General features: G+C 49.4%; 7 protein-coding genes across 7 annotated transcripts; 3 read left to right on the forward strand and 4 right to left on the reverse strand.

Moving 5' to 3' along the window:
- Positions 1–146: 146 nt before the first annotated feature.
- Positions 147–1,582, reverse strand: PHATRDRAFT_48454 (predicted protein; the record flags this gene model as incomplete). Its single annotated transcript, XM_002182943.1, has 2 exons — positions 147–1,413; positions 1,439–1,582. The coding sequence occupies 2 exons, from the start codon at positions 1,580–1,582 to the stop codon at positions 751–753; spliced, it is 807 nt and encodes a 268-aa protein (XP_002182979.1). The 3' UTR covers positions 147–750.
- A 1,227-nt stretch (positions 1,583–2,809) lies between these two features.
- Positions 2,810–4,846, forward strand: PHATRDRAFT_48455 (predicted protein; the record flags this gene model as incomplete). The annotated part of the gene is made up of 1 exon (XM_002182819.1): positions 2,810–4,846. Exon 1 carries the CDS (start codon positions 3,002–3,004, stop codon positions 4,844–4,846), a length of 1,845 nt encoding a protein of 614 aa, XP_002182855.1. The 5' UTR covers positions 2,810–3,001.
- Positions 4,847–5,356: 510 nt separating this feature from the next.
- Positions 5,357–7,358, forward strand: PHATRDRAFT_48456 (predicted protein; the record flags this gene model as incomplete). Its single annotated transcript, XM_002182820.1, has 2 exons — positions 5,357–5,375; positions 5,506–7,358. The coding sequence occupies 2 exons, from the start codon at positions 5,357–5,359 to the stop codon at positions 7,356–7,358; spliced, it is 1,872 nt and encodes a 623-aa protein (XP_002182856.1).
- Positions 7,359–7,441: 83 nt separating this feature from the next.
- PHATRDRAFT_48457 (predicted protein) lies at positions 7,442–8,751 on the reverse strand. Its single transcript, XM_002182944.1, has one exon. The coding sequence runs from the start codon at positions 8,682–8,684 to the stop codon at positions 7,512–7,514; it is 1,173 nt and encodes a 390-aa protein (XP_002182980.1). The 5' UTR covers positions 8,685–8,751; the 3' UTR covers positions 7,442–7,511.
- Positions 8,752–9,222: 471 nt separating this feature from the next.
- On the forward strand, positions 9,223–10,277 carry PHATRDRAFT_38916 (predicted protein; the record flags this gene model as incomplete). The annotated part of the gene is made up of 2 exons (XM_002182821.1): positions 9,223–10,212; positions 10,266–10,277. The coding sequence occupies 2 exons, from the start codon at positions 9,223–9,225 to the stop codon at positions 10,275–10,277; spliced, it is 1,002 nt and encodes a 333-aa protein (XP_002182857.1).
- Positions 10,278–10,393: 116 nt separating this feature from the next.
- Positions 10,394–11,378, reverse strand: PHATRDRAFT_38917 (predicted protein; the record flags this gene model as incomplete). The annotated part of the gene is made up of 2 exons (XM_002182945.1): positions 10,394–11,078; positions 11,200–11,378. 2 exons carry the CDS (start codon positions 11,376–11,378, stop codon positions 10,394–10,396), a joined length of 864 nt encoding a protein of 287 aa, XP_002182981.1.
- Positions 11,379–17,554: 6,176 nt separating this feature from the next.
- PHATRDRAFT_52412 (channel voltage activated chloride channel) lies at positions 17,555–19,748 on the reverse strand (the record flags this gene model as incomplete). Its single annotated transcript, XM_002182946.2, has 2 exons — positions 17,555–19,024; positions 19,137–19,748. 2 exons carry the CDS (start codon positions 19,746–19,748, stop codon positions 17,555–17,557), a joined length of 2,082 nt encoding a protein of 693 aa, XP_002182982.1.
- Between the last annotated feature and the right edge of the window lie 4,022 nt (positions 19,749–23,770).

Genomic DNA, 23,770 nt, shown 5'->3' on the forward strand with positions numbered 1-23,770 from the left:
AGTTTTGGTTACCTATCAAAATCCTTGTTTCCCACGTTTGGTTGGCAAAGTCGGGTCAGAGCCCAGAAGCTGTATCGCAACATGCGTTGGCGTGTTCGTTCGACAAACTACACACAAAAGCCGATTAGGATTATTACTTCAGAAAGACAAGGTTCGCTAAACGAAGAACACCGATCGAACTTTCCTGATTCTCTGGAAAGGTTGAAAACGAGGGGACAAGTCATCCTCAATGTTTCACGGCTTTCTTTACCGCTTGTTAGTGAGTCAACTCCTCCTGGACCGTGAGTGTCTACGAACTGGAGTTGTCAATCGGGAATGGCCATGACGGCATGCTTATAAAAGAGATCTTTGCGCTTCTCTCTGAACGTTGATGACGCAGCAATAGATGTCACGACTTCTTACTTCACAATGTATCGGAGTTGCTGATTTCTTTGTTCTACCATTGACTGGAAAAGCGATGCATATAGTGTGCTCTCTTTTTCTTAGACCCCGGCCTTCTCAGGCCGGGGACAATACCGCCAACTGACCGACAGCAGCGACACGAATATGAGCAGACAGGGCTGTTTCTAACGGTGGAGTCGATTCCAAGCTTCCGGAGTGTCTAGTTGAGTCACGTCGAGAGGTGATGGGGCGACCTGGCTTGTCCTCTATCTCAAGCTCGAACATTACAAAGTGAATTGCAGTTGCATTTTCTCGTCAATAAGGGAAATATGGTACCTTCCACGCGCGCATTGCATGCTCGCTACGCCTTCATTCCCAATCCTTTCCGATTTCTTCGAGACTCTCTGTATCAAAGACGCTTTCGTCATCTTGGTAGAGCAAGCCTGATGGAAAGGCTTCTGCATTTTGAATGTCGTCTCCACTGAAAAATCCTGGTGCCCTGTCGGTAGGAGTCCAATTAATTCCATGGAGACCGTCGATTTCTATCATTGACGGAAGGGAACACACGTTTAAAGCGGATAGGTCTTCACCAATGGCCTGTAATATTTCTTCATCGGAAAGGAGGGGTGCGCTTGAAGTCTCAGTTCTTCCCTTCGTATCGGTAAGTAGCGACTGAGCCAACGTTGCTTGCTTTTGTCGATACCGCAGGGCTTGGCCTACCTTCTTGTGAGCTATTGAATTGTCAACTTCGACCCACTGACCCGCGTTCCCGTTTCTCTGCAAGAAGCGACCTCCGTTGAGTTTGACAGCTGTGAGGATCTCCAAGAGTAAGGCAACCCTATCTTTTCGGGGAGAGCTTCTGTGCTGGAGCATATGTCCTTCGAGGATCTTCCGGAACGCTTGATTTCCTGCGTGGGCTTGTACTCTCCTTCCGCGTCCAAGTAGGACATCGCAAGGACCAGGGGTCGTCCCGTTCCTCTCTTCGAGTTCGCTTTTTGTCACATGCGTCGCCTGCATCTTGTCCACACGAGTCTCGATGAGCTCGGTAGCTGGCAACTGGCCGGTCCGGTATAGTCTGGTAGCGGGCCGGATCGTCGAAAGCCGCCGATACGCACAATAAGCTCTGTCCTGCTTTCGACGCGAAAAAGTGTGTCGCTGTCGTGGCGCTATGAAGTTTTTTGCAGGCAACTGAAAAGCGCATGTGTGTTTTGACCACAAAAGATGATAGATATCTTTGGGGTTATTTGGGCTTATCATCTAAATTTCCCTCTAGCGGTGAATATCTTACACTCATTTCGTTAATTGGAGATTCTTGTCGTTCGAGTCAGACATTAATAGCAAAGCTATTTTTTTAACCTTTCACAATGCGGCTTGCTCTGTGTAGGATCGGTCAACAGCCGATAACGAGAGCACACTGTGATCCTGCGTTTGTATTTAAGGGCAAGTACCTAGAGTGACACAGGTGCGTTTTGATAGTATTGCTTGGTCAATGAATTGATAATCCTGTTGTAGCCACTATATATGTAAGCTCTTTCGGAACATGCACAGGTGTCTTTTCTGCTTTCCATTTTTTTTTTGAAGGCCCACAGGCATCGACGCCATAGTTCGTCCTTCACAGACCTCTTTATCCCATACAGAGGGCCACTCTTTTGGATGATCTTCATTTGGATGCCCACTACTCTCAAATTTGAGGAGTGACATTGTTTTTAATTTCTGTGTCCTACCAGCAAACGAAACAGTTGCACCAGAGCAAATTTCAGCATTTTCGTAGGGCCCCGCTCTTTTTGTATATCGCATCTCATAAGTTGGGACCTATCTTTATGGCAAAAAAGCTGCTTCCGAGAGGTCGTACCAAATTGACAGTGAGTTCACTGTCAAACTAGAGTGGTGCCTTCTGGAAATTGCTTCTGTAGTATTATTGATTACTGTGATAAATTATAGCCACACAATGCTACAATTTGATACTACTGGCTTTTTCCCCTCAACTTCTACTCTTTCGTCGTATTCTACAAATGCATTCGTAAGCAAGTAGAAATCTCTCAACTGCTAGTTAGCTTTTTTTAGGGTGGGAAAATATATATAAAGGAACATCACCGTTACTGATAATCAGAATGCGATAGCGGCGGCGCTGTGTGAAACGAACGGGATGTCTCTAGGATACCAAACAACCAACAAGAAATGGTAAAAAACACATTGTGACTGTCAGGTACTGCTTTTAATAGAGTTGACAGTCAGATAATATCAATTCTGTGTAGCAGTCTTCATTTCCAATAAGGTGGTGGATCAAGGATGACAGCCTTGTCGGTGACTGTGAGTGAGCCCACAGCGGATCGTCAAATCGATTCTCCGAAAGCTATTCGTCCTCCACGCATAAAAGAGGGAGTCAACGTTTGCAGAGAATTCACGGACTAAAGCTTGGATGAGATCGAGAATTCTGAGAAGCTCTCACTGGACTTCTCATAGTGGACAAGGATGGCCGTTCAGGACACGAGCGAGGCATACTTTCGGCTTGCACAGCCTTCAAATTTACGTGTCTCAATTTTGGACGACACAGGTTCCAAGAATACACTATCGCGCCGTTACTACCGGATTCGTAAACCACAGTCGGCTGTCGCGAAAGATGTGGCTCAATTCTGAAGTACACCCTTTGAAAAGGGCGGCTAGCTTTGTGGAACTGGCGACAATCAATCCGAGGGATTTTGCGAGCCGCAAAGTCGAGCAACTGGTGATTGACTGCTGCAAGCTAAACTCGTTGGAAGGGTTGCAGGCTGCGGAAGACATTGCTGATCGATTGCTACTTGAAAAACGCCGTATGAAGGCCCGAGGCTTAAAAATTGTTGTACCGGCGAAAATCTGGCAGAAGATAATTTACGGATGGGCAGTCCTCGCGGGACGTCATCGAGTGGCGCAGTTTCGAATCAAAGAGCTTGTAAAACGCGTCGAAGCGGAGGCTGTCAAAGATCGAGCCGAATTTTCTCTCCCAGAACATTCAATAAATACGTCAAACCGAAGAACGATTTTGAGTGAGCCGGCGGTCGATATGTACAACACAGTACTGTTAGGAATCGCCAATGCATCTCGGTTGTCAAAAACGTCCGCGACGGAAGTAGACTCTGTGCTTGATTATATGGTTCGTCTAAATGAAAAATTCGGGTGGCATACCAAGCCGAACACAAGGAGCTATACCAACGCCATTTCAGCTTATGCCCAAAGCGGAGGGCTCGGTGATGGAGACAGAGCAATGGCAGTTCTGCAGAGGATGAAAAAGGCGCAACAAACGGAAAAATATCTGTACGAAGAACAGTACGGTGTTCTGTATAAATTCGATGACGAATCGAGCAACAAACGCAAAATTGTTACGACTGATACCGTTGTGTATACAGTCGCGATGAAAGCCATTACCAGAAGTGGGGCTCATCCCGAAAAAGCCCTGGATCTTCTTCGTGAAGTCACGGAATGCGAAGGAGGGCCGGCAAATGCGGACGCTCTTTTATTCGCCAGTGCTATTGCAGCTTTTCGTCGTTATGTAACAAAGTGTTCTGATGTGAGTGAGAGAAGAAAACTTGCTAAGGGAAGCGAGGAGGTGTTAAGGATGATGCTTCAATATGAGACGATCTCCACCGACTTGAGCGATGGCGCGCGAGGAGCCTTCAATGCATGTCTTGCCGTGTGGGCTGGTTCTGCTCTACCAGAGTCCCCTTTGCGGTGCCGAGAGATTATTCAGAGCATGATCGAACATCGGATCGGACCAGATACCATTTCGCTGAACACCTGCTTACACGCGTGGCTGAAGGCAAGCCGTTTACACAGGAACGCAGCCAAAAGCGCGGTAGAGCTTCTTTTTTCCCACGTCAGTCTCGCAACGACGAACCCAAAGTCATCCATTGCAGACTTTCAATCATATGCATTGGTAATACGCGTTTTGGTGAGCGCTCGAGGAGATCCAACAAGGCTTGTTCAGGCGAGAGAACTCCTCCAGAACCTTATAAATGAAGTGAACCTTGGGCGAATGAAGACGGCGGAAAAATCTCCAGCTCCCTTTACGGCAGTGCTCATAGTTGCTTCTGAAATGCCATCTTTGGCCAAAGTCTCATCTCTAGATACTGAAGTCTTTCAACGTGATGATTCCATACTTGAACAAGACGCCTTTTCCATTGCTTGCCGAACATGGGATGAGCTAAAGGACGACAGATTTGGTCTTGGGATTGCTCCTGATCATCACGCCTACAGTGCCTTTCTCAAATGCATCAAACGACACTGCCCCGAAAATTCTTCGGAACAATCGTTTCGGGTCCGCTCTATATTCTCTGACGCCTGTGAAACCGGGCACGTGAGCAAGCTCGTCTTGAAAGTTCTAGAACGCTTCTCGAATTGGCAAAATATCATTGGGGTGGAAAAGGGTACAAAAGTGCGAGGGCTGCCGAATTTCTGGTGGAGAAACGTTGCGAAAGAATGGATCGACTAGAAAGGGCCCTACCCCGTTCAAATAAGCAGATACGCCTGATTGTAAGTCCGAGCGAACAGAGGTAGGTTCGTGCGATCGTAGTGGATGCTGCTGAAAGGGAGCTGTATACTACTAGAGCTATGTTTTGCTCCCTTCAGAAGCGTTTTGACTAGTACACATAGCTGTTCAGATAGAGAACGAAGCTCACCAATTGAGTATTTTTATAAAAGGGACAGTGACCTTTGCACGAAATAGGAGCTAGCAAAATGGAATTCTTTCGGAGTGCCATACTGTTAGCCAGTCACAACGATCGGACAACTACACTTTTCTCTGTCAAAACAATTCACTTGAAAGTTACACAGGCGATGCGCGATGATGCAATGACAGCGAAATTGTGTTCATGTCTCTAGCTGGAATTGGATTTTGTCTCTCGAAAAACAAATGACGTCATGAGTCACAACACGAAATGTCCCTTTTTGTCGTGCCGATTTCAATTTTTTTGCCCTCACTGTGTGAAACAGTCGAGCGACAATGGCCGCTATGCTGTTAGGTGATGGATGTTCAGAACATCTTTGGAAATACAAGGATGAGGAACAATAAGAGAGTGGTAAATCCGTTCAACAGGAAAAAAAGGCGGGAATGGGCAACTCTCTCTGTGCTTGTGTCTGTTGCAATATTAGCTTGTGCCCTCATTCTTGTGATCAGCGCCTATTTCACATTCTCAATGGAAAGGCAACCGACGCAGTCTCCAGGCCGCGAAAATGTGATCGTAGTACCAGATACATCTCATTCGCACGGAAGCTCCACGAGCGGCAGAAAATCTATACCAGAAACGAAATTTGATAAGGAGGCAACAGTGCATAGACGAGAGAAATCCCGAAGCGAGGAGGAGACATGGTCTTTCACAACAGTCCAGGCTGTCCGCGACGCATTTCGTCAGAGGTATGGGCCGACTTCGGCATCAATTTATGAGAAAGGTGTTAGTACGTTCGGGAATTTGCGAGCGACAGCAGATCGATTGTTACTAGCTGCCGCACAGGATCGCCCTTTCGTCTTGGCGTTCGCGGGTTATTCGGTGACGGTTGGGCGGGGCAATCATTTCCAGCAAAGTTTCCCGTTTGTTCTGGAACGAATTCTGAGACCATTACTTCGAGAATCGCTCCAGTTGGACGTCGTTGTTCGCAATGCGGCAATTGGTGGAATTCCTTCGTTCCCGTACGGTTTTTGTTTCGATCACTTTTTGGGCAGCGATCCGGATGTTATTAGTTGGGATTTTAGCATGAACGAAGGGAATGGTGCCAGCGTGTTGGAAGCTTATTTACGGCATAGTCAAACACAGCTTTCGAAACGACCCATGATAATTTTGCTGGACAAAAATGCTCCTCGTCAAAGAGTGTTGGAAATGTATACTCGAAACGAGTGGATTAGTGACGCCATATCGGTCAAGACAGCCAAAGATGCGGTGGACAGCACCCTTCTCCAATTACCTGAAGATCAACGACCTCCAGGCTTACAGCGCTGGGACGAATTCGGAGCTCCTGCTTCTTGCCCCGGTCGTGGTAGTTGGCACCCGAAGCGTATGGAGCACGAACTCATTGGTTTCATGATGAGTTTGTATTTTGTGGACGCATTAGAGCTAGCCCAGCGCATCATGCAAGAAAATCCCGAATGGAAAGCTTCCTATGAGTCGAACTCCATGATTACACCCCGATTTAAAGCGCCCTTGCAGCCGACCCCTGCCAACGATCAAGCCGTGACGGAACTATTATTTGGACACTCAATTGACCAAGACGACTTTCAAATGAAAACAATCTCATGTCGAACCAACTTTTTACCTGCCACCGATGGCAATAAGGTATTGCCATCCATTGTAGTTTCGGGATTGTCTCCTGGTATTACGGATGAAAATATTATGGAAGTGCGCAGCGACGCGGCATACCGAGCGGGATGGGTACTGGATGTGTCTAAAATGGAACGCGACACCAAAATTAAAGTTGAAAAATGTGGCGGTTTGGGATACATTGATATGAAAATTGCCTTGTACGGTGTTCCCGAATCGGGTCCGTTACGGCTGTGGTTGCCGTTGGGCGATCATGACAGTCTGTCGCACCATAACTCTCACGAGCACGAGGAAGGGGACACAATCGCCGACCACTGGTTTGATGATTTAATCATTTGCGAAGCCAACGAAAAGAGGCCAATCGACGCTTGTCAGCTAGATAAAGATCTGGAATTTACCGTTGGTGGCGTTCTCGTTACATCGACGAAAATGGTCATGGGAGCGGCTGAATACCTAAAACGACAAACATGTGTGCATGTGGGCGTCCCCGAAAAAGCCCAAATTACTGTATTGGGGGAGGTCACCAACACAGATGGGAGTCTTCCATCCGATACGGATAGAATAAGGTTGGCCGGTGGATCCAAGAGGGGCAATTCCACCATTGGGTTGCTGGTCGACGTCAAAGTAAGCGATAGAGTGAATCGAGAGAGTGGCGCGTGCTGTCTTTCGCACATCGTTTGGGAGCAGCACTAGGTACCAGCTATAATTCAAATACATTGTAGCTGTTCGCATCTGTATGTATACCGTTACAACCTAATACCATACTCGGTGAAGCTAAAGTGATAGCTGAAGTTACTATTTATAGCACCTTGAACGAAGTATACTCAAACTCCTTTGCTGTTAGCGCTATGAGTCTTGGTCGTACAGCATATCTCGAGTATCCTTGTACTTTCCACCCAACAATTCCATAACTTCGGTCCACAGCGGCTTAGCTCGTCGGGTGCCCATCCGGTCCCGCGATTTGAACAACACTTCTTTCGAGACCCGTGCCGTAAACCAAGTCCCATTGTCGATTTCCTTTTGCAATTCCTTCGAACTGCCCCAGACGGTGCTCTGGACAAAGAATTTGAAATCAAAACCGGTCAACACCTTGTCTGTGACTTCATCCATGGCGTCTTGTGCGAGAGCGGGATCACCACCCCAGTACAAACCTTCGTCTGAGAGAGGCTCCGCGTCGGGGACGGTCGGACACTGGTGCAGCATGTCGAGGCCCGCCGAAACATTGTCGACTCCTCCAAACCAGAGCGGTTGAATGCAGAACTTTTCCAAGACCGGTGTTGGAGCCTTCTTACTACTCGTGCTGCCGAGGTTGGTATCGGCTTGTTCGAGATCGCCCAATAAATACCCGGTGCGGCGATTGAGAAGCACAGCTCGAACGCGACTGCCTTCACCGCATTCCACGACAATGAGCACGGGTAGCAAGTCCGCACGTCGATCGGGTCCCAAATCTGCTGGCGGAGGCAAGGTCAACCCAAACTTAGCCAGAAGCTTGGGGCTGGGCATTTTCCGGCGTCCGCCCCCAAAATCACTGCAAAATTGCTCCGGATTGGCCAATAGCACCATGCCCTTTTGTATGGAACTGACGGGCTCGGACCAGTCCGTAGAGACAGAACCGGTCGATCCGTCCTGGGAACGGGCAAAAGTGATCAGATCGTCAATTTTGCTCTCCACACTAGAGCTGTCTGTTCCACCAGCAGTAGTCGGCGCATTCTCTGAGGAAGATGAACCTGTGCCATCGCCAAAGAGATTGGACATTTTGCTGCGAAAATCTGCCACAGCGTCATCGTCGAGATCCTGGAAGTCATCGTCTTCGTCATCGTCGTCTTCTTCCTCATCCTCGTCTGCATCAAAATTTCCGTAAAAAGAACTGCCGAGAAGCGTTGGCACACGATGCGGCGTCGATCGACATCGAAACGGATTGGGATTTTGGTAGAGGTTGCGCGTTGCGCTTATCGTAAATGAGCGACTCGGCGAAGCCATACTGGCCAACATACACAAAAAAGGAAGTAGAGAAATCATTCTGGGTTGGATTTCTGGGTTTGTTTTAGGGTGTGCCGGTAGCGGCTTCACACTCGTCTCATGGTCGCTTTATGTTTCCTTGTCAATGGGGAGGCAGATCGTTTACAGTTACATTTACTGTAAATTGGCAAAACACGGAATCACGAGAAAACTCTCTTTGGTACATGTTTGGTCGGCTTGACTTGACTGTCCGTCTCGGCACCTCGTCTACTAGCTAGAAGGACGACCTACTGACGCTTGTAGGACAGTGAGACAAGCCGTGGATATATCACACAGCCAGTGAGACAACCCGTTTTGGGGTTTCGCACTCATGCCCCACCGATAAATACATTGGGCAAGAGTCAGTGACAAGTTGCGAAACGGACAAGAAATTATTGGAAAGACAGGTATGCGAACGAGCTCTCGATCCGTAGTCGTAGCGACTACTCACTGTCAAAAAAGTCGTCATTGCTCACAGTCAGCAGCTATCTTCTTCTTCCTGGGAAAATCGCTGCAACGCGTTGGAAGGAGCTGAAAAGTAGCCTTTGCCGTCTAGACCATGTTACTCCTACGCCCCGCGATTGGTGTGTTTGCCTGGTACGCTTACTCGGCGGTCCAGCGTCAGCGGCTCGTCCGCCAAGGCACCTTTGCTTCGATGCAGATGCTTTCCAGTTTCCGCCAGCCCGACGGAGATTCACTGAAATTGGAAACTTTGGGACAGCCAGTCACGGCCATTGCCGACGACTGGGTCTACCTGACGGGTCGCAATCCGAAATTACCGACGGATAGCTACCGCCCGACCTTTCGGCATACACAGCACGTGGCGTGCTCGTTCAGTAACGATGGCGACACGCACGGTTCTCGTCCACACTCTTCGATCGCCTTGTTCGGCCCCCGAGCCGTACCTTTGCTGTCGCTACGTCAGCTGGTCACGGAACGAATGGACCTCCGACCGTACGTGGAAGAAGACTTGACCAAACGTTTGGCTTGGGAACACGCCATGGCCGAGTGTCGGCCCTTGCTAGCGGACGAGAATGCCAACAGTGCTGCACCGCTCGTTCCGGGGGCGTATTCCTTCCTGTATCGAGATTACGTCAATCAGGAAGAGCTCTTGGCCATGCTGTGTCGGAGAAAAGCCATGGAAACGCTCTTGTATCGACAAACACGGGCAACTAGTCTGCAAGTGGAAGATCCGACGAGCAACGGAAACTCTTCGACCTCGCCGTCCGACCAAAAATGTGTTTTGACGGACCGCGCCAAAATGCTGGGATTCCTCCCCGTCACTATTCATTGGGAAGGGATTGTTCCACGAACCACGGGAGACGACCAAAAGTGTACAATCAGATGGACGAACACGTCGTGCCGAATCGGTTGGCAGCGTTTGGGCAAGACTATTCAGCAACCGTCTTTAGCCGAAAAGTATCGCAAGGACGATTGGGATGTTTTACTCCCACCATCATCCGATACAGACGCTGTCAATGAGGGTGACATTATTGTCTTTTATCGGCAAGGACAGGGCAAGCTCGTCTTTGCACGCGACAGTCTCATTGTACCGCCACCACCGCCGTGCGGATGCGGAGACGGTCACGATCATTCCCACAGTCACCAACATAACGATTAAACTAGTTTGGGGGATGCGTGGGGATTGTCTCTGTGTTGCAGAGTAGGCTTTCTAGTATTCGATGTAGAACCTATTTATAGAATCAAGTCCTCCTGGTCTTACCGTCGGCCTACAAATTGGTTTCGGCACGCGCTTCGTCTAGAAAGGCAACGATACGAGCGCAATCATCGCTGTGCTGTGGCAAAATATGGCCCTTTTCGTGATCCAGAAACATGGGTTGGCTGTACATCTGGGCAAGGTGTGCACTGGCCTTGGGCTCGACACTGGTATCGTTCTTTCCAATTAGATGTAACGACGGTATCTCTATGAAGGCGGATTGATCAGCCGGTACATTACCCAGCACTGTATGGTACGGAGAGGTCATGTCCTTGCTTACGTGCTGGGCCGCAAAGCCACTGGCAAGCAGACAAGCATTGATGCGTCGGAAAGGACTGTCCCGTGGCAGCCGAGTGGTGAGTATGGAAAGCAGGTGCACTAGAACGGCCCCCTGTGAAAAACCCAATACGGCACAGAATGGAACGCCGTCTACCGTAGGCTCGGTGTCTGGCTGCATGAGCTCGTTCTCGATTACTGTCCAAGTCTCTTCCAATCCAACATAGGTCAGGGGCTCCCCCGATTGACTCAAGGTCGCGTTCGCCGCATCCGTGTCCGAGTAAAGGAACCATGCCCTGGCATTCTCGCGTGAGCCATTGTCGACGAGGACGGGAAACCCTTCAATGACAATTGTACTCTGCATGGGCAAGACGTGTGGAGCTTCCAGAAATACACAGTCATAGCCCGCTCGATTCAATTTCCTGTAGAAGGAAATACGGCAAGTAGAGAACAGCCTTGAGCATCCAATAAGTTACAAGGGGTGGCGATTTTTGCGAGTGTGTGTACGCTGTCAATTTCTATCAAGCGTGAAAACCGACGCACTTGGTCAAGGATTTCGCTTTTATCCGCATCACGGCAGCATTTTGGGCCCAGCCATGGAGCAGGAGGACTCGTCCTTTGCGAACGACGTTCAAGGAAGCTTTCACTGTAATCTTCGAACTCGCACTCATACGGGTGGAAGCAGGGACGGTGTGTGAATGAACAGCAACGGGGATGGACATTGATCACCTCTGTGGGGTATTGACGGGATGCCCAGGCAATCGATCCAGGTGCTTTGGTACCCCGACCGTTTCGAGTGAAAAAATTTGGGACGACGATGAACCCTACGATGTTGGTGGGTAAGGGGCCGTTCCGTGGTTTTGGGGCTCCAAAGCTATTCGACTGGGTCTGACTTATGTAGTCCCCATTCGGCCATTATGGAAATATTCTACGAAATTCGGCGCCAAATAAGGAATATATGTCTGATTTTCCTGCTTTCTATAAATTATTATTCATGTTTGTTTAAAGTAAGTAGATTGTCGTTGGCATGATATTCCAGACTGTTCGCGCCTTCCCCTCTGCCCACAACAAACACCACTTTGTTCATCCAAATTTTGATTCCTCGGTTTCACGACAGTGTATTGGCTGTCGTTTGTGGCAAAGCACCAGGTCAACAACAAGACGCCCATAACGGCGATAGAGACATAGTAGTAGGCATTGAATATGACAAGGATCAGTAAAGACAAAGAGAACCTTGCCAACAGTCCGCCCAGAACGGAGGGGCCTGCTGGCGTAACATCGATTGCGCCGAACGCAATCAAAATCCTGCTGGAGAAAAGTTCAGCGATTGCACCGGCACCTTCCCGACGTGAAACGATCCGAAACTTGGGCGATGCGCTTACGCTGGAACGTGGTGAAGATACAATCTCGTTCCAGAGGGCTCAGGCGGACGATGCTAGCCAGGGTTCGTTTCCCGACGAACTCCCGATGCTCCCGTCATTTCGCGCCTTGTCGTCCAAAGCGTCCGACACCAAGGCATTCTTTCCTAATCAACTGAAGATCGATCCCGAATTCCCTGAATCTCTCGATAATTGTAGTTTACACAAATCGCCGAGTCGCAATTACTCGGAGAACCAAAAGAGTTTGACCGACGATGGCTTTATTACTCAAATGGCGGAGCGAATGGACGCAGCAATTGCTGCGGAACACGAAGCAATGCAAGAGTTATTCCACAGCCCCAAAGATATTTTTCCCCGTAACACGGTGGAAAAGACCGATCTAGAGCCGCTAGAGCCTAGCTTCGAGTTCCCAGAAGTGCAACTGGATGATGCTCCGATAAAAGAGATTGCGGTCCACACAGAAGGTGTAAATACTATTGGCGGAGGCGTCAATGAAGTCCGGGAGTCCAATACCACGCTTCTCGTCCAACAAGTGCAGATGCTACAAACAGAGCTTACAAATTCCCAATCGCAGCAAAGGGCGCTTATGACACAGCTCAAAAACGAAAAACTACAGTTGGTCGCTGAGCTGCAACAAGCGGAAGCACAGCTTGAATCCGAACGGAATCGGCTCCAGGAGCAGGGTCGACGGGAACGGGATGAGCTTGCTGCCACCTACCAATCGGAACTGGAGCGCCTCGAACAAGAAAATGAAATGAGTTTGGTACAGGCCAATGAGCAGGCTGCCAAGGTCACAGAGATTAGCCGACAGAAAATGCACGCCATGCGCATTGGGCTGGATCGGGTTCGCGATGATCAGGCTCTCATGGTGCGCGCCTTGGAACAAGCACAGGCTGCATCCAAGGAAGAAATGGAGTCTCGATTGCAATCCCAGCTTCGTCAAGCTTCCACTGCAGTCACTGCTGCACTCATGGTTGCACAGCAAGAACATGTGAAGCAAGACGTTCGTAATCCGTCAGGTACCGCACATACAAACGAAAAAGGTGACAAAACACCGCCAAGCACCGGAGAGAAGAGTGGAATCAAAGAACACAACCGCCAGATAAGCATCACCCTGATGGCTGTAGTCATGTATCAGCAAATGCAGTTTGATGATATTGAGACGGAGCTTTTGGACACTCTCGAAGACATCGAGGAGCTTGAAGAGCAAAAGACCGACATCCAAGCATCGACTGTGATATTGGCCCAGACACTCCAGACTCTGCAGAATAAGTATGTCGCTCTGGAAACAGATGTGATGGGGATAATCGATGAGCTAGAGGACTGTCAGGACGAGCGCAACGAAGCAGTCGAGCATGTTGAGGAATTGGAACTACAGGTATGGTCGCTCGAAATGCAGATAAGTCTCCAAACGGAAGAGCACCAGGATGAAGTTCACGTGCTGAGAGAGAAAAACGAACGCGTTTCTCAATTCGTGTCGAGTAGGACTTCTAGCAACCCAGACGCAACAGAGCCTACGACGCAAAATGAATCTCAAGAACCCTTGCTGGGCCTTTGCCGAGATGACCTATTGGCCGAACAGGTCGATTTGGAATGCGAGAAAAAGAGTCCTACTGCTGAAACTGAAGACCCGGCAGTCTTGGAGGAAGAGCCTAGCGAATCCAACAAGCTTGGGGCAGTATATAACTCGAAACAAATCCCATGCACCAAAGAGCCCGATATCATCGAATCAACAGCGAAGCACGGGACGACCGAAGCATTTGTTCTTTCAAAGGAATTGGGAGCAGCCTATCCCAAGGAAACAGTAAAGGAGGAGAAAGTAGATGCCGATTTACCTCAATCGAGTGGGATCAGAGCCAAGGCCTATGGGGTGGCTGTCTTCCAGCCGGAAGCTACCTCTGTAAATATGATTGAAACTTCAACTGTGAACCTCGTCCGTAGTCCTACCTCCGCCTTTGAACCGCTCCGACGATCTGAGCATGCGTCTACCTTTTCCTCGACTAAATCAAGTATGAACCCAAACACAGCGTCATCTTCCTTAGATGATGCTAAAATGGCTAGGAAGGACGACGATCCCTACCAGAACAACATATCAATGAATGAGCGATTGCATTCTCTGAAGACATCGGTGCCGCAACGCAGAAGTCGCTTGCTCGCTCCGACTGCGGCTTCAAAATCCAATAGTAGGTCTCGAATCCATACATTAACAGACTCAGGGATTTCTGATTCTTCTGAGAAGCTTCGAGAGCGAAATGCGCTCAGCTATAATAGGTCTAACGTACCTAACAGAATGAAAGAAAGGTCTAACGTGCCGAACAGAGTGCAAGAAAATCGTTCGAAGATCACAGCGACGAATCGGAAAAGAGATGAAGCAGCCAATGCATTTGGTACTATAATGCCTTCGAAAACTTCGATCCGATCATCCTCAACCACACCAAATTTCTCTGGGAGAACTGGAATTCCGACGCCCGTGAAGAGGACATCCAGTTCTGTTGCTCCTCCCAATACTAGTGAGAAGAAGACCAAAAATCTGCATGCTTCCCGAGAAGGAAGAGGAAACTTGACATCGAGGAAACTTTCTCAAGGAGGCAAGATTCGTTCTCGTCTTCCTACGTATGGAAGCGCGAAATCAACGGCTGAAGCAACACAAAGACCCCTTGATTTGCCTAGCCGAGCAAGAGTCAAATATCCTAGTAACAAGACCGTACCGGCATCGACGGGACCTAAAGGGACTAAACAGCCGGTGGAAGGTACGACAACTCCAAAACCAGCAGTCGGTGTACTCAATCCGCCCCGGGCTTCGAAGAGAACAAGTCCGAAAGACTTGATCAGGGAGTATTTGTCTTCACCGCGACCCCAGAAGCCCACGCACTCGGAAGGAACCCCGCCTTCAATTCCGCTAGAAACTATCGACGAACCCCCCAAGGATGCATCCCCGGTTAATATCGGAGAAAAATTCGAGTGTCTTTTCAATGTTTGGTCGACTGCCAAAAAGAAACGAAACGGATTTCCTTTCGCAGAGCAGCACGCCCCTGCCACCAAAGCTCGTTTTGCAGTGGCCCTCCACGACGAAAGTGAAAAGGCAGCAGTTGCTAACTGAAAGCGGCAAGCGTTGCGCTCGAAAGCGATTCAAGCATGGTGATACACCAGATAGCTTCCAAGGAGACCCTTTTTCACAAAAAGACTACCGTGGTCCAGTAAGTAGTCAAAACGACTTCGGTCTTAGCATTTTAAATTCATCCGACTCGCCCGAGCAGCTCTTGGTATCTCCAATGGCAACCAGCAAAGTGCCCACACAGACAGCTTCAAGGATGGACACAGAACGTTTTTCTCAATCGAGTTTGTACACCGGGGAGCTTTATGTATCTGCTGAAGACCCACTAGTTTCACCTTCGACATTCTGCATAAAAGCACTGACTCCGAGGTCAAAGATCGAAGCCCATTCAATATCCAGTTGTATTCAATCAATCGTCAAGATTCAGGCGTTATGGAGAAGACACGTATCAGGAACTGTCAGAAAAATCGCTATCGAAAAAGTGCAGTACATCCAATCAGCTTTCCGGGGTGCGGCCGTTCGAAGGAAGTATCGCGATACACTGCGGGCTATTCGAACCATGCAAAGTGTTTTGCGCAGGTTTCTTGCTCAGACAGCATATCGAAGAAAAATAGTTGGTATCACCCGGATCGAGGCAGTCGGCCGTGGTTTCCTTGCGAGAAAGGGATTGCGTCGTTCAGTCCAGCAGACCCTAGCGGCTACTGTTATCCAAACTTTTGTGCGACGTATTTATGCTCGTACAGTGTACCGACTGACTCGTTTCGCTGTTGTTTTGGCCCAAGCTCACATTCGACGTACCTTGGCTAAGAAAATGACTGTTCGGAAGCGCAATAGTTTTGCAGCGCTACGTTTTCAAAGGACATGGAGGGGCTTCGCGGGAGGAAGTAGTACCTACGAGTTGAATAGATGTGCTACGTTGCTTCAATCCTTCTGCCGTCGTCATCTCGCCCATACGACTGTGAACAAGATTTTGGTGACTCAAGCAGTTGTCAGGATTCAGACTGCGCTGAGAGGAAGAGCAATCCGTAAGCATTTTGTGATGTCTCGGGAAAGTGCTCTTACGCTGCAGACATACTGGAGAAATCTTGCTGTTCGAAGACGCTTTATTCGCAAACTTGCAGCATCTTTGGTGATTCAGAGAGCAATGCGATCTTCGCTGAAAAAGAGATGTTTTCGAAGAAGGAATGCTGCAATATGCATCCAAACCTGCGCTCGCACTATGCAAGCTCAACAGGTATACCGCAAGATACGCAAAGGAACTATAGTGATACAGACAGAGCTCAGAAAAATTAAAGCACGACATCATCTTAGCTCGTTGAAGATACAATTTGCGGCCACACTTATTCAAAAGAATTGGCGAAAACTGAAACAGCTGAAATTATTCAAAAGAACACGATGTGTGGCAATTTTATGTCAGTCAATGTGGCGAGGCCAAAACTCCCGGAAATGTGCCGCCACGCATCAAATCTTAGTGCGTCAAGTGACAATGGGACAAGCCGCTTGGCGTCGCTACCGCTGTGGTCGAGCCTTTCAACAAAAGCGCGCGACGATTCTGATTATCCAGGCGGCAGTCCGCGGCAAGATGCACCGCCAGATGTTGGTGGAAATAAAGAAAGCAGTTATACATATTCAAAAGCGTTTTCGGGGGTTCAGCTCACGATCTAAATATCTCGCGTGCATCAAGGCAACTACTAAGATTCAGTCTTTTGGAAGAATGGTTCAGGGACGGGCCATTTTCAACCAGACAAAAGAGTTGCGCCAGAAGGCTGTCTACGTCCAAAAACATTGGAGAAGAGCCTGCACAGAATCGAAGTATCTTGCTACCCGGTCTGCTGCGATAGGCGTTCAGTCAGCTGTGCGCCGTCACTTTGCCGAAAAGCACTTCAAGCGCATACTTCAGCGTGAGATGAAAGCAAACATCCCTCTAGAAGACAAAAATCGAGAGCATGGCGTTTCAAATGACATTGCAAGTCATTTTCAGACCGTCCATAAGACAGGTAGAATCCCATTTGGTAGTATTTGCCTGAAAGAAGTCGGTGGAAGAGGGTCCGGAATGCTTCCAGAAGTTCAATCAGTGTTCTCCCCTTTAAAAACGAGACGCGGTAAAATGGCCATGATTACGGACTCGAAAGAAAACGGTGGCAAGAACTCGATGAAAAGTAGTTGCACAGCGGAAGAGAAACCTGCAATTCTACATTCTCCTCATCTGAGCATCAAACCTGCGGATAGAATGAAAGTAGTTGAGCTACGCGACGAGCTCACGGGTCGGTTTGGACTCGAGTCCAAAGACATCCGAAAATTAAGGAAGGCGGAGCTGACAGACTTACTGGTTCAACATAGAGAATCCGGCGGGGAAAGCTAATGCACAATTTTGAACCTTTAACGAAGCATTTAACGGGAACCACTCCCCAGGTTATATATACTATTTACCAGAGTTCGTACATTTTGTCGTGAATGCGGGAAATCAAAGCATTCCTCGTCCATCCTCGTCGGCCTCCTCGTGCGATAGACGACCGCGTAGCAGTGAATCGGTTAATGCTTCAGGAAGAAGATCCTTTCGTGTGATGATACCAACAACTTGATTGTTGTGGTTCACGACGCAAAGAAAGCGTAGTCCCAGAGTACGGAATAGCCGATAGGTGCGTTGAATAGAAGCCGTCTCGTTGACTGTGTAGGGCGCAGTGTTAGCATACGGCCGCAAGTCGAGCCAGCAATTGCGGTCGCCTTCTCTCATGTCAACGTCTGACAACTTCGGATATCTAGGATAAGCTCTTTCTATAGTGTCCCATTGCACGAGTGGACTCAAACGTCTCGGTCCCAAATGCTGCTGAGGTCCGTCGTAATCCTCCAAGACATCCGGTGAACCAAAGGCACGCCGCTGCAACAATGTACACAACATATACCGACTGGCGGTTCCGTACAGTGTACCACCGCTAGCAGTGTCGACAATTGGGAAACTTCCGTGACCACAGCTTCGAAGCAAATCATAAACGACACCAGCGCGCTCGACGGGGCGTAAGCATTTGACTTGGGTGGACATGACCTGACCGGCCACAATTTCGTTGCGTTCAGCGATGGGAGGGACGTCGGGTTCCAGAAACGGGATTTTCTTGAGCTTAATATGAATGTCGTAGAGACCTTCATTAAACACGTTGCCCGTAAACCGTGCGGCCATTAATGTCAACATGAGGGGCAACACATACTGCATATCACCGGTTGCTTCCAAAAGAATAACTGTCAACGAGATTGTCATTCGTGCCATACCTCCCAATACAGCCGCCGCGCCCATGAGAGCATACGTCCCAGAATCGGCAAACGTTCCGTTTGTGTGATCTAGCTTGTGTAAGAGATGACCAAACAAGCGTCCAAATGCAGCCCCCGACAAAAGCGAAGGGACAAAAAGCCCTGATGGTACGGCAATACCGTATGTTAAGGTGGCTGTGAGAATGTAGGGGACAAAAAATAAAAAGAGGGCACCGGACGAAAATGTACTCGAGTCATCGGCACCTGCTTCACGGAAATGGAACAGTTGCTTAATCGCGGTATCCGCCTCGGTGAAAATCAAGCTGGCTACTTCGTTGTATTCCTTTCCTGGTGTGCAACCGAAGGGGATGAGTTCTTCAATTAAGTTCTTTTCCTGATTAGTCCATTCTTGCATATCTTTAGGAATCTTGGTACAGTGCCCCCAGAGAAGGGGCATCAAAAACGAAACAACCGACACTATCAGACTAACCACAATGACTTCCAGAAACCTACGAAACTTGGAATGATTGATACGTTTCATGCGCCAAATGGTCAAATGCTCATTGGCAGCATTGAAAACTGCCCCAATCAGTCCACCCAAACAGCCCACAATCACAAACAACCCCAGTTCCCAAATCGAAAAGTTCGAAGACTCTCCCGAGAGAATGTTGAATTCCCCAAAGGAAAAGAGCTTGTCAATATTGGCTTGGCCCTGGGAAAAGGATGAAAGAACTGGTGCGTCAGTGAACGGACCACACAAACATATTCCGGCTAACGCGATCCGAAGGTTCGGGGCAACTCACCCACAAGGTATCCATATTGCGGACCCAAAAAAGCGTGGCCAAAGTGGTCATGGCACAGAAAAAAGCCCGCCAAGTCAGCTTGGTACTCCAGTACGACGCTCCTTCTTCCAGACTAAATAGAACACCACCAATGGGGGCACCAAAAGCCGAACAAACCCCAGCGGCAGCGCCGCAGGCGACGAAATCACGTTTTTCCCGATCGTTTCGGAAGTCACTGAATTTGGAAAAACTCGTGTCGACGCCCCAGAAGCGCGTCTTGCCTTGCGAAATACCGGCGGCGACGACGGCACCGGAATGGACCATGGGACCTTCTTTCCCGACGGGCAATCCGGCAGCGACGGAAAAGGTCACGCCGACAACTTTGCACAACAACGTTTTGACCCGTACGACGCGCGGAAGATCAATGCCGTTGAGAAAGCATTTGATTTCAGGAATACCAGATCCTCCCGAGACCGGTTCCCACCAGACGAACAGAGAAGCAATGGCAGCAAAAAAGGTTTGGTAGGCGGCAAAGGCAAGAAAGGCAGCAACCCACTCCGTTGTACCAGCAGATGCCGAGGGATCCTCGTCGGCTTGAGTAGCTCCATCATCGAGGCCGACGTCGTAAAACATATTGCCAATATCGTCCGTTTCGATCGACATTTCATCATTGTCCGGACTCAAGAACGACGGTGTCAAGGGATTCAATAGTCCGTAGACCACGCGAAACTTGCGTCGAGATAGCCATTTGCTAGCGAGGTTACAGCATGTCGCGACGAGCGCCTGGACGATACCGATCAGAAAGGTCAAGACCCATCGTTTGAGGGCCCGCTTTTTCCCCGTGGTCCACCATTGACCACGGTTAGAAAAGTGCACCTGCGCGACGTAGGCTCGCCAGACTTCCGATTCATCCGGTTCGTAATTGTGTGACTGAACCACCGCGGAGCCGGCGGCGGGGTCGTCCGCTTTGCGGACACGTCCACCACCGTAACCGGAGCCCCGGAGCGAAGTGGTGGTGTACGAGGTGGAGACAGCCCCGCCGGAACGGTAATTCGAACTACGCTGGCGATTGCCGTTATGGTCGTTCGCGTAGTTGAGATGACCATCCTGGGTACTGCTGCTTTCGCTGTCGTCGTCATCATCGTGGACCGAAGTCGGGACGTCTCGGTAGTTGGACATGCCGCGGGGTTTTGAGTTTTTTCCTCTTGCGAGATGCAACTCTATGTCACCGAGAGTACGAAATGTGAAAGCTAAAAGGGAAAAAGCAGTAGCAAGAGAACCAACACAGCACGGACGTCTACTCTACGTTCGAAAGGATGTACGGTGAAAAAGAAGAATGCTAGCAGAGACAGAAGTGATTCCAGAAAGTCAGTACCGAAAAAAAAAACCTTCCTCTTCTCGTCACGCGCGGACCGAATCAAAGCTCGTTTGGAAGGCACAAAGCTACTGGAGGTGGGTGATGTTGTGGTTATTGCTGCTGGATCTTTGCTACTGCGCTGTGGCCAAATTGATGAACGGCTTTGTCTTACAACACCAGAGATTCGTTAGTTGTAGAGCGCCGGATGCTGTCCCCAACTTTTGACGGGAGGAACGAATTGGGAACGGATTCTAGAGAGGGGGGCGCACGCGCCCCTTGTTCGCGCGGTAGCGTTCGTTTTTGGGATCCAAAAAAGGTTCGATTTCTCCAATGCGGAGTGCCGATCTAATATCTAACATATAACACCTACATATTCTTGTCATGTAACAAATAAACAGCTCCTTTATTCCAATCGCAACCTGGACATGAACTTGCTACTGTGTGAGCAAATGAAGAGGTACACAGAGTCAGTGTGCACCCGCCTAACCAGTATGCTGCAAGTACTATTCACAGTTAATCACACTAGACCCGGAATCTTGAAAATTTCAACATTGTCCATGTTCCACGTGACCCGTTTGCGTACCGCACCGGAAGAGCGGAAGAGGTTCAATGGCTGGCGCACAAAACTTGATCCTGAGAGGATCACGGGAAGAAATTGACGACGCTTGGCTGGTAAAGTTACGGCGTCGGATCCGGTGTCTTCCAACTGATGGGACATGCCTTCCCCGTGAGCTGGTACTAGTGCATCATTAGGGAATTTCTTGTAAGATTCTCCTCCGATGGCATTGCACCTCTTTGCCGCACCGGGAGACAGCAGGGCACCACGGTTCAATGTGCTGGTACTGATACTTTCTAGTTTGGAATTATCCCTAGACCTTTTTGAGAGAGTAATCTTAGTACTTCTATCTCCACCAATATTGGCTTTTGGGGCCTGACACTTGTTTGCAGACATGGCGCGCTTGGCGTCGACAACTTCCCTCCGAGATTCGGGGGAAAGACAGCTCCAAATCTCCCGGGGGAGCTGGGTACTGCGGGCTTTTTGGTCCTTACGCGCGTTTTTACACATACGTTTTAATTTGGAATTATCCTTAGACCTTTTCGACAGAGTAACCTTAGTACTGTTGTCTTCACCAATATTGGCTTGTAAGGCCTGGTGTATGTCCGTAGACATGGCGCACTGGGCGTCAATAACTTCCCTCCGAGATTCGGGGGAAAGGCAGCTCCAAATCTCCCGGGGGAGCTGGGTACTGCGGGCTTTTTGGTCCTTACGCGCGCTTTTACACGTACGTTTTAATTTGGAATTATTCCTAGACCTTTTCGACAGAGTGACCTTAGTACTTTTGTCTTCACCAATATTGGCTTGTAAGGCCTGGTGTATGTCCGTAGACATGGCGCACTGGGCGTCGATAACTTCCCTCCGAGATTCGGGGGAAAGGCAGCTCCAAATCTCCCGGGGGAGCTGGGTACTGCGGGCTTTTTGGTCCTTACGCGCGCTTTTACACGTACGTTTTAATTTGGAATTATTCCTAGACCTTTTCGACAGAGTGACCTTAGTACTTTTGTCTTCACCAATATTGGCTTGTAAAGCCTGGTGGTATGTCCGTAGACATGGCGCGCTGGCGTCGATAACTTCCCTCCGACATTCGGGGGAAAGGCCGCCCCAAATCTCCCCGGAGAGCTGGGTACTGCGGCCTTTGTTATGAGCCTTGCGCTCTTCCTTGGACATTTGGAACTTGGCTTTTGTAATCTCACCTTGGGTCAGCGGTGTGAGTCGGTCCCAAATCTCCTTGTAGAGTGTGATACTGGGCGAGTGATTGATCTTGCCAAGCTCTTGCAATTGATTCTCGGCTATTGGGAGATATTCCTGAACGAGTTGGGGGACCCCGTCCACGCCAACGAATTTATCAGACGAGTGATTGGCCAGGCCCTGATTTTGGACTCGGAGTGTACCTGTCTCATGCTTGTTTGGACTTGATGTTTTGCGCGGGATCTTGAGCAGCTCGATCGGCGAACCGGGCAAGACCTGGGCAACAGCGGCAGTCGGCAACGGACTGGCGGAAGCGGAGGCCTCGGTACCAAGCTGCCGAATTACCCCCTTCATGACGGAGTGTGTAAAGCCCTTAGAGACGTCAATGGGTTCGGACTGATGTTGATCGTGTACCCATACGTTAAAGGCCCGGATACGCGTCCGAAGCCTCACATCCACGTCCAGTTGCTTGATCACCCACTCCTCCACGTTTTGAACCGAGACCGACCGAAAGATGGCTGCGTGGTCGAACCCGGTCTCACACACTTGAAAAGTCTGTGCCTCGCTAAACTGCAAAACATCCCGGAGAAGTTGTCGAAAGTCTCGTTGTTCCGGGCTACCTTGGAGGTGAAGATGTACCTTGGTTTGGGCGTCCGGCAAACGAGACACGTCTTCCTCGACGACCACGTCCGTCGCATTCCTACAATCTGTCATGGATTGCGTTCGTGGGGCGACGATGTTCGGGAACATGAATTCCCAGAGAACAGACTTGGTAAATTTCTGCACGATATCCACCGGTCCCGACTGACCCTGTATCCAGTCGGTCCAGGCCACGATACGGGCCCGTAGCACGAGAGGAAGGCCCAGTTGGTCGACGACCCACCGTTCCACGTCCTGTACCGATACCGATTGGAAGATGGCCGCGTGGTCGAACCCCGTTTCGCACCAGCGGGACGCTTGGTCGGCGGTAAAGCCCAATACGTCCCGAAGGATCTGGCGAAAGTCCCGTTGCTCCGGACGCAGTTCGATATTCCGCGCTTTCGACATGGGTTCCGTGGCGTACGGGGGATGCCGGTACTTGAGGGAGGACGCCAATTCCAATTCCATTGTCTTCACCCCCGACCAATCAATCGAGAGAGCCGAGAGATTTCGTAAAGAATCCAAGAAGGAACACAAGTCTCGGAAGGAAACGGGAATTATTTTGGGGAAAACGACGTAAACGGGTCGGTCCAGTTCACTGTCAGTGCAGTTATGAATACGTCAAGATAACAATAAGTTCACTGTCAGGTACAGTTAACGATAATTGCGCAGTCAGTCCAACCCAATCGCACAAGAAGAGTAGTGTAATGATTTGCAGGTACGGGTAATAGTGACTGGGAGTTCTTCGTTGTGTCAACCATTCATCGGTGATATAATTCTTTGTTATACGTAGGAAGAATTCTTGGATCTTGACGCCGTGGCACGATCGAGTCGACGTTGGAGTGTCCGTCCTACTTCCGTCCGAGTGACTGGTTTGTGTATTCCCTGTCAGTCGACTCCGACATCTCTACC

The sequence above is a fragment of the Phaeodactylum tricornutum genome, chromosome 17, assembly GCF_000150955.2.
Source record: "Phaeodactylum tricornutum CCAP 1055/1 chromosome 17, whole genome shotgun sequence".
NCBI lineage: Eukaryota > Bacillariophyta > Bacillariophyceae > Surirellales > Neidiaceae > Phaeodactylum > Phaeodactylum tricornutum.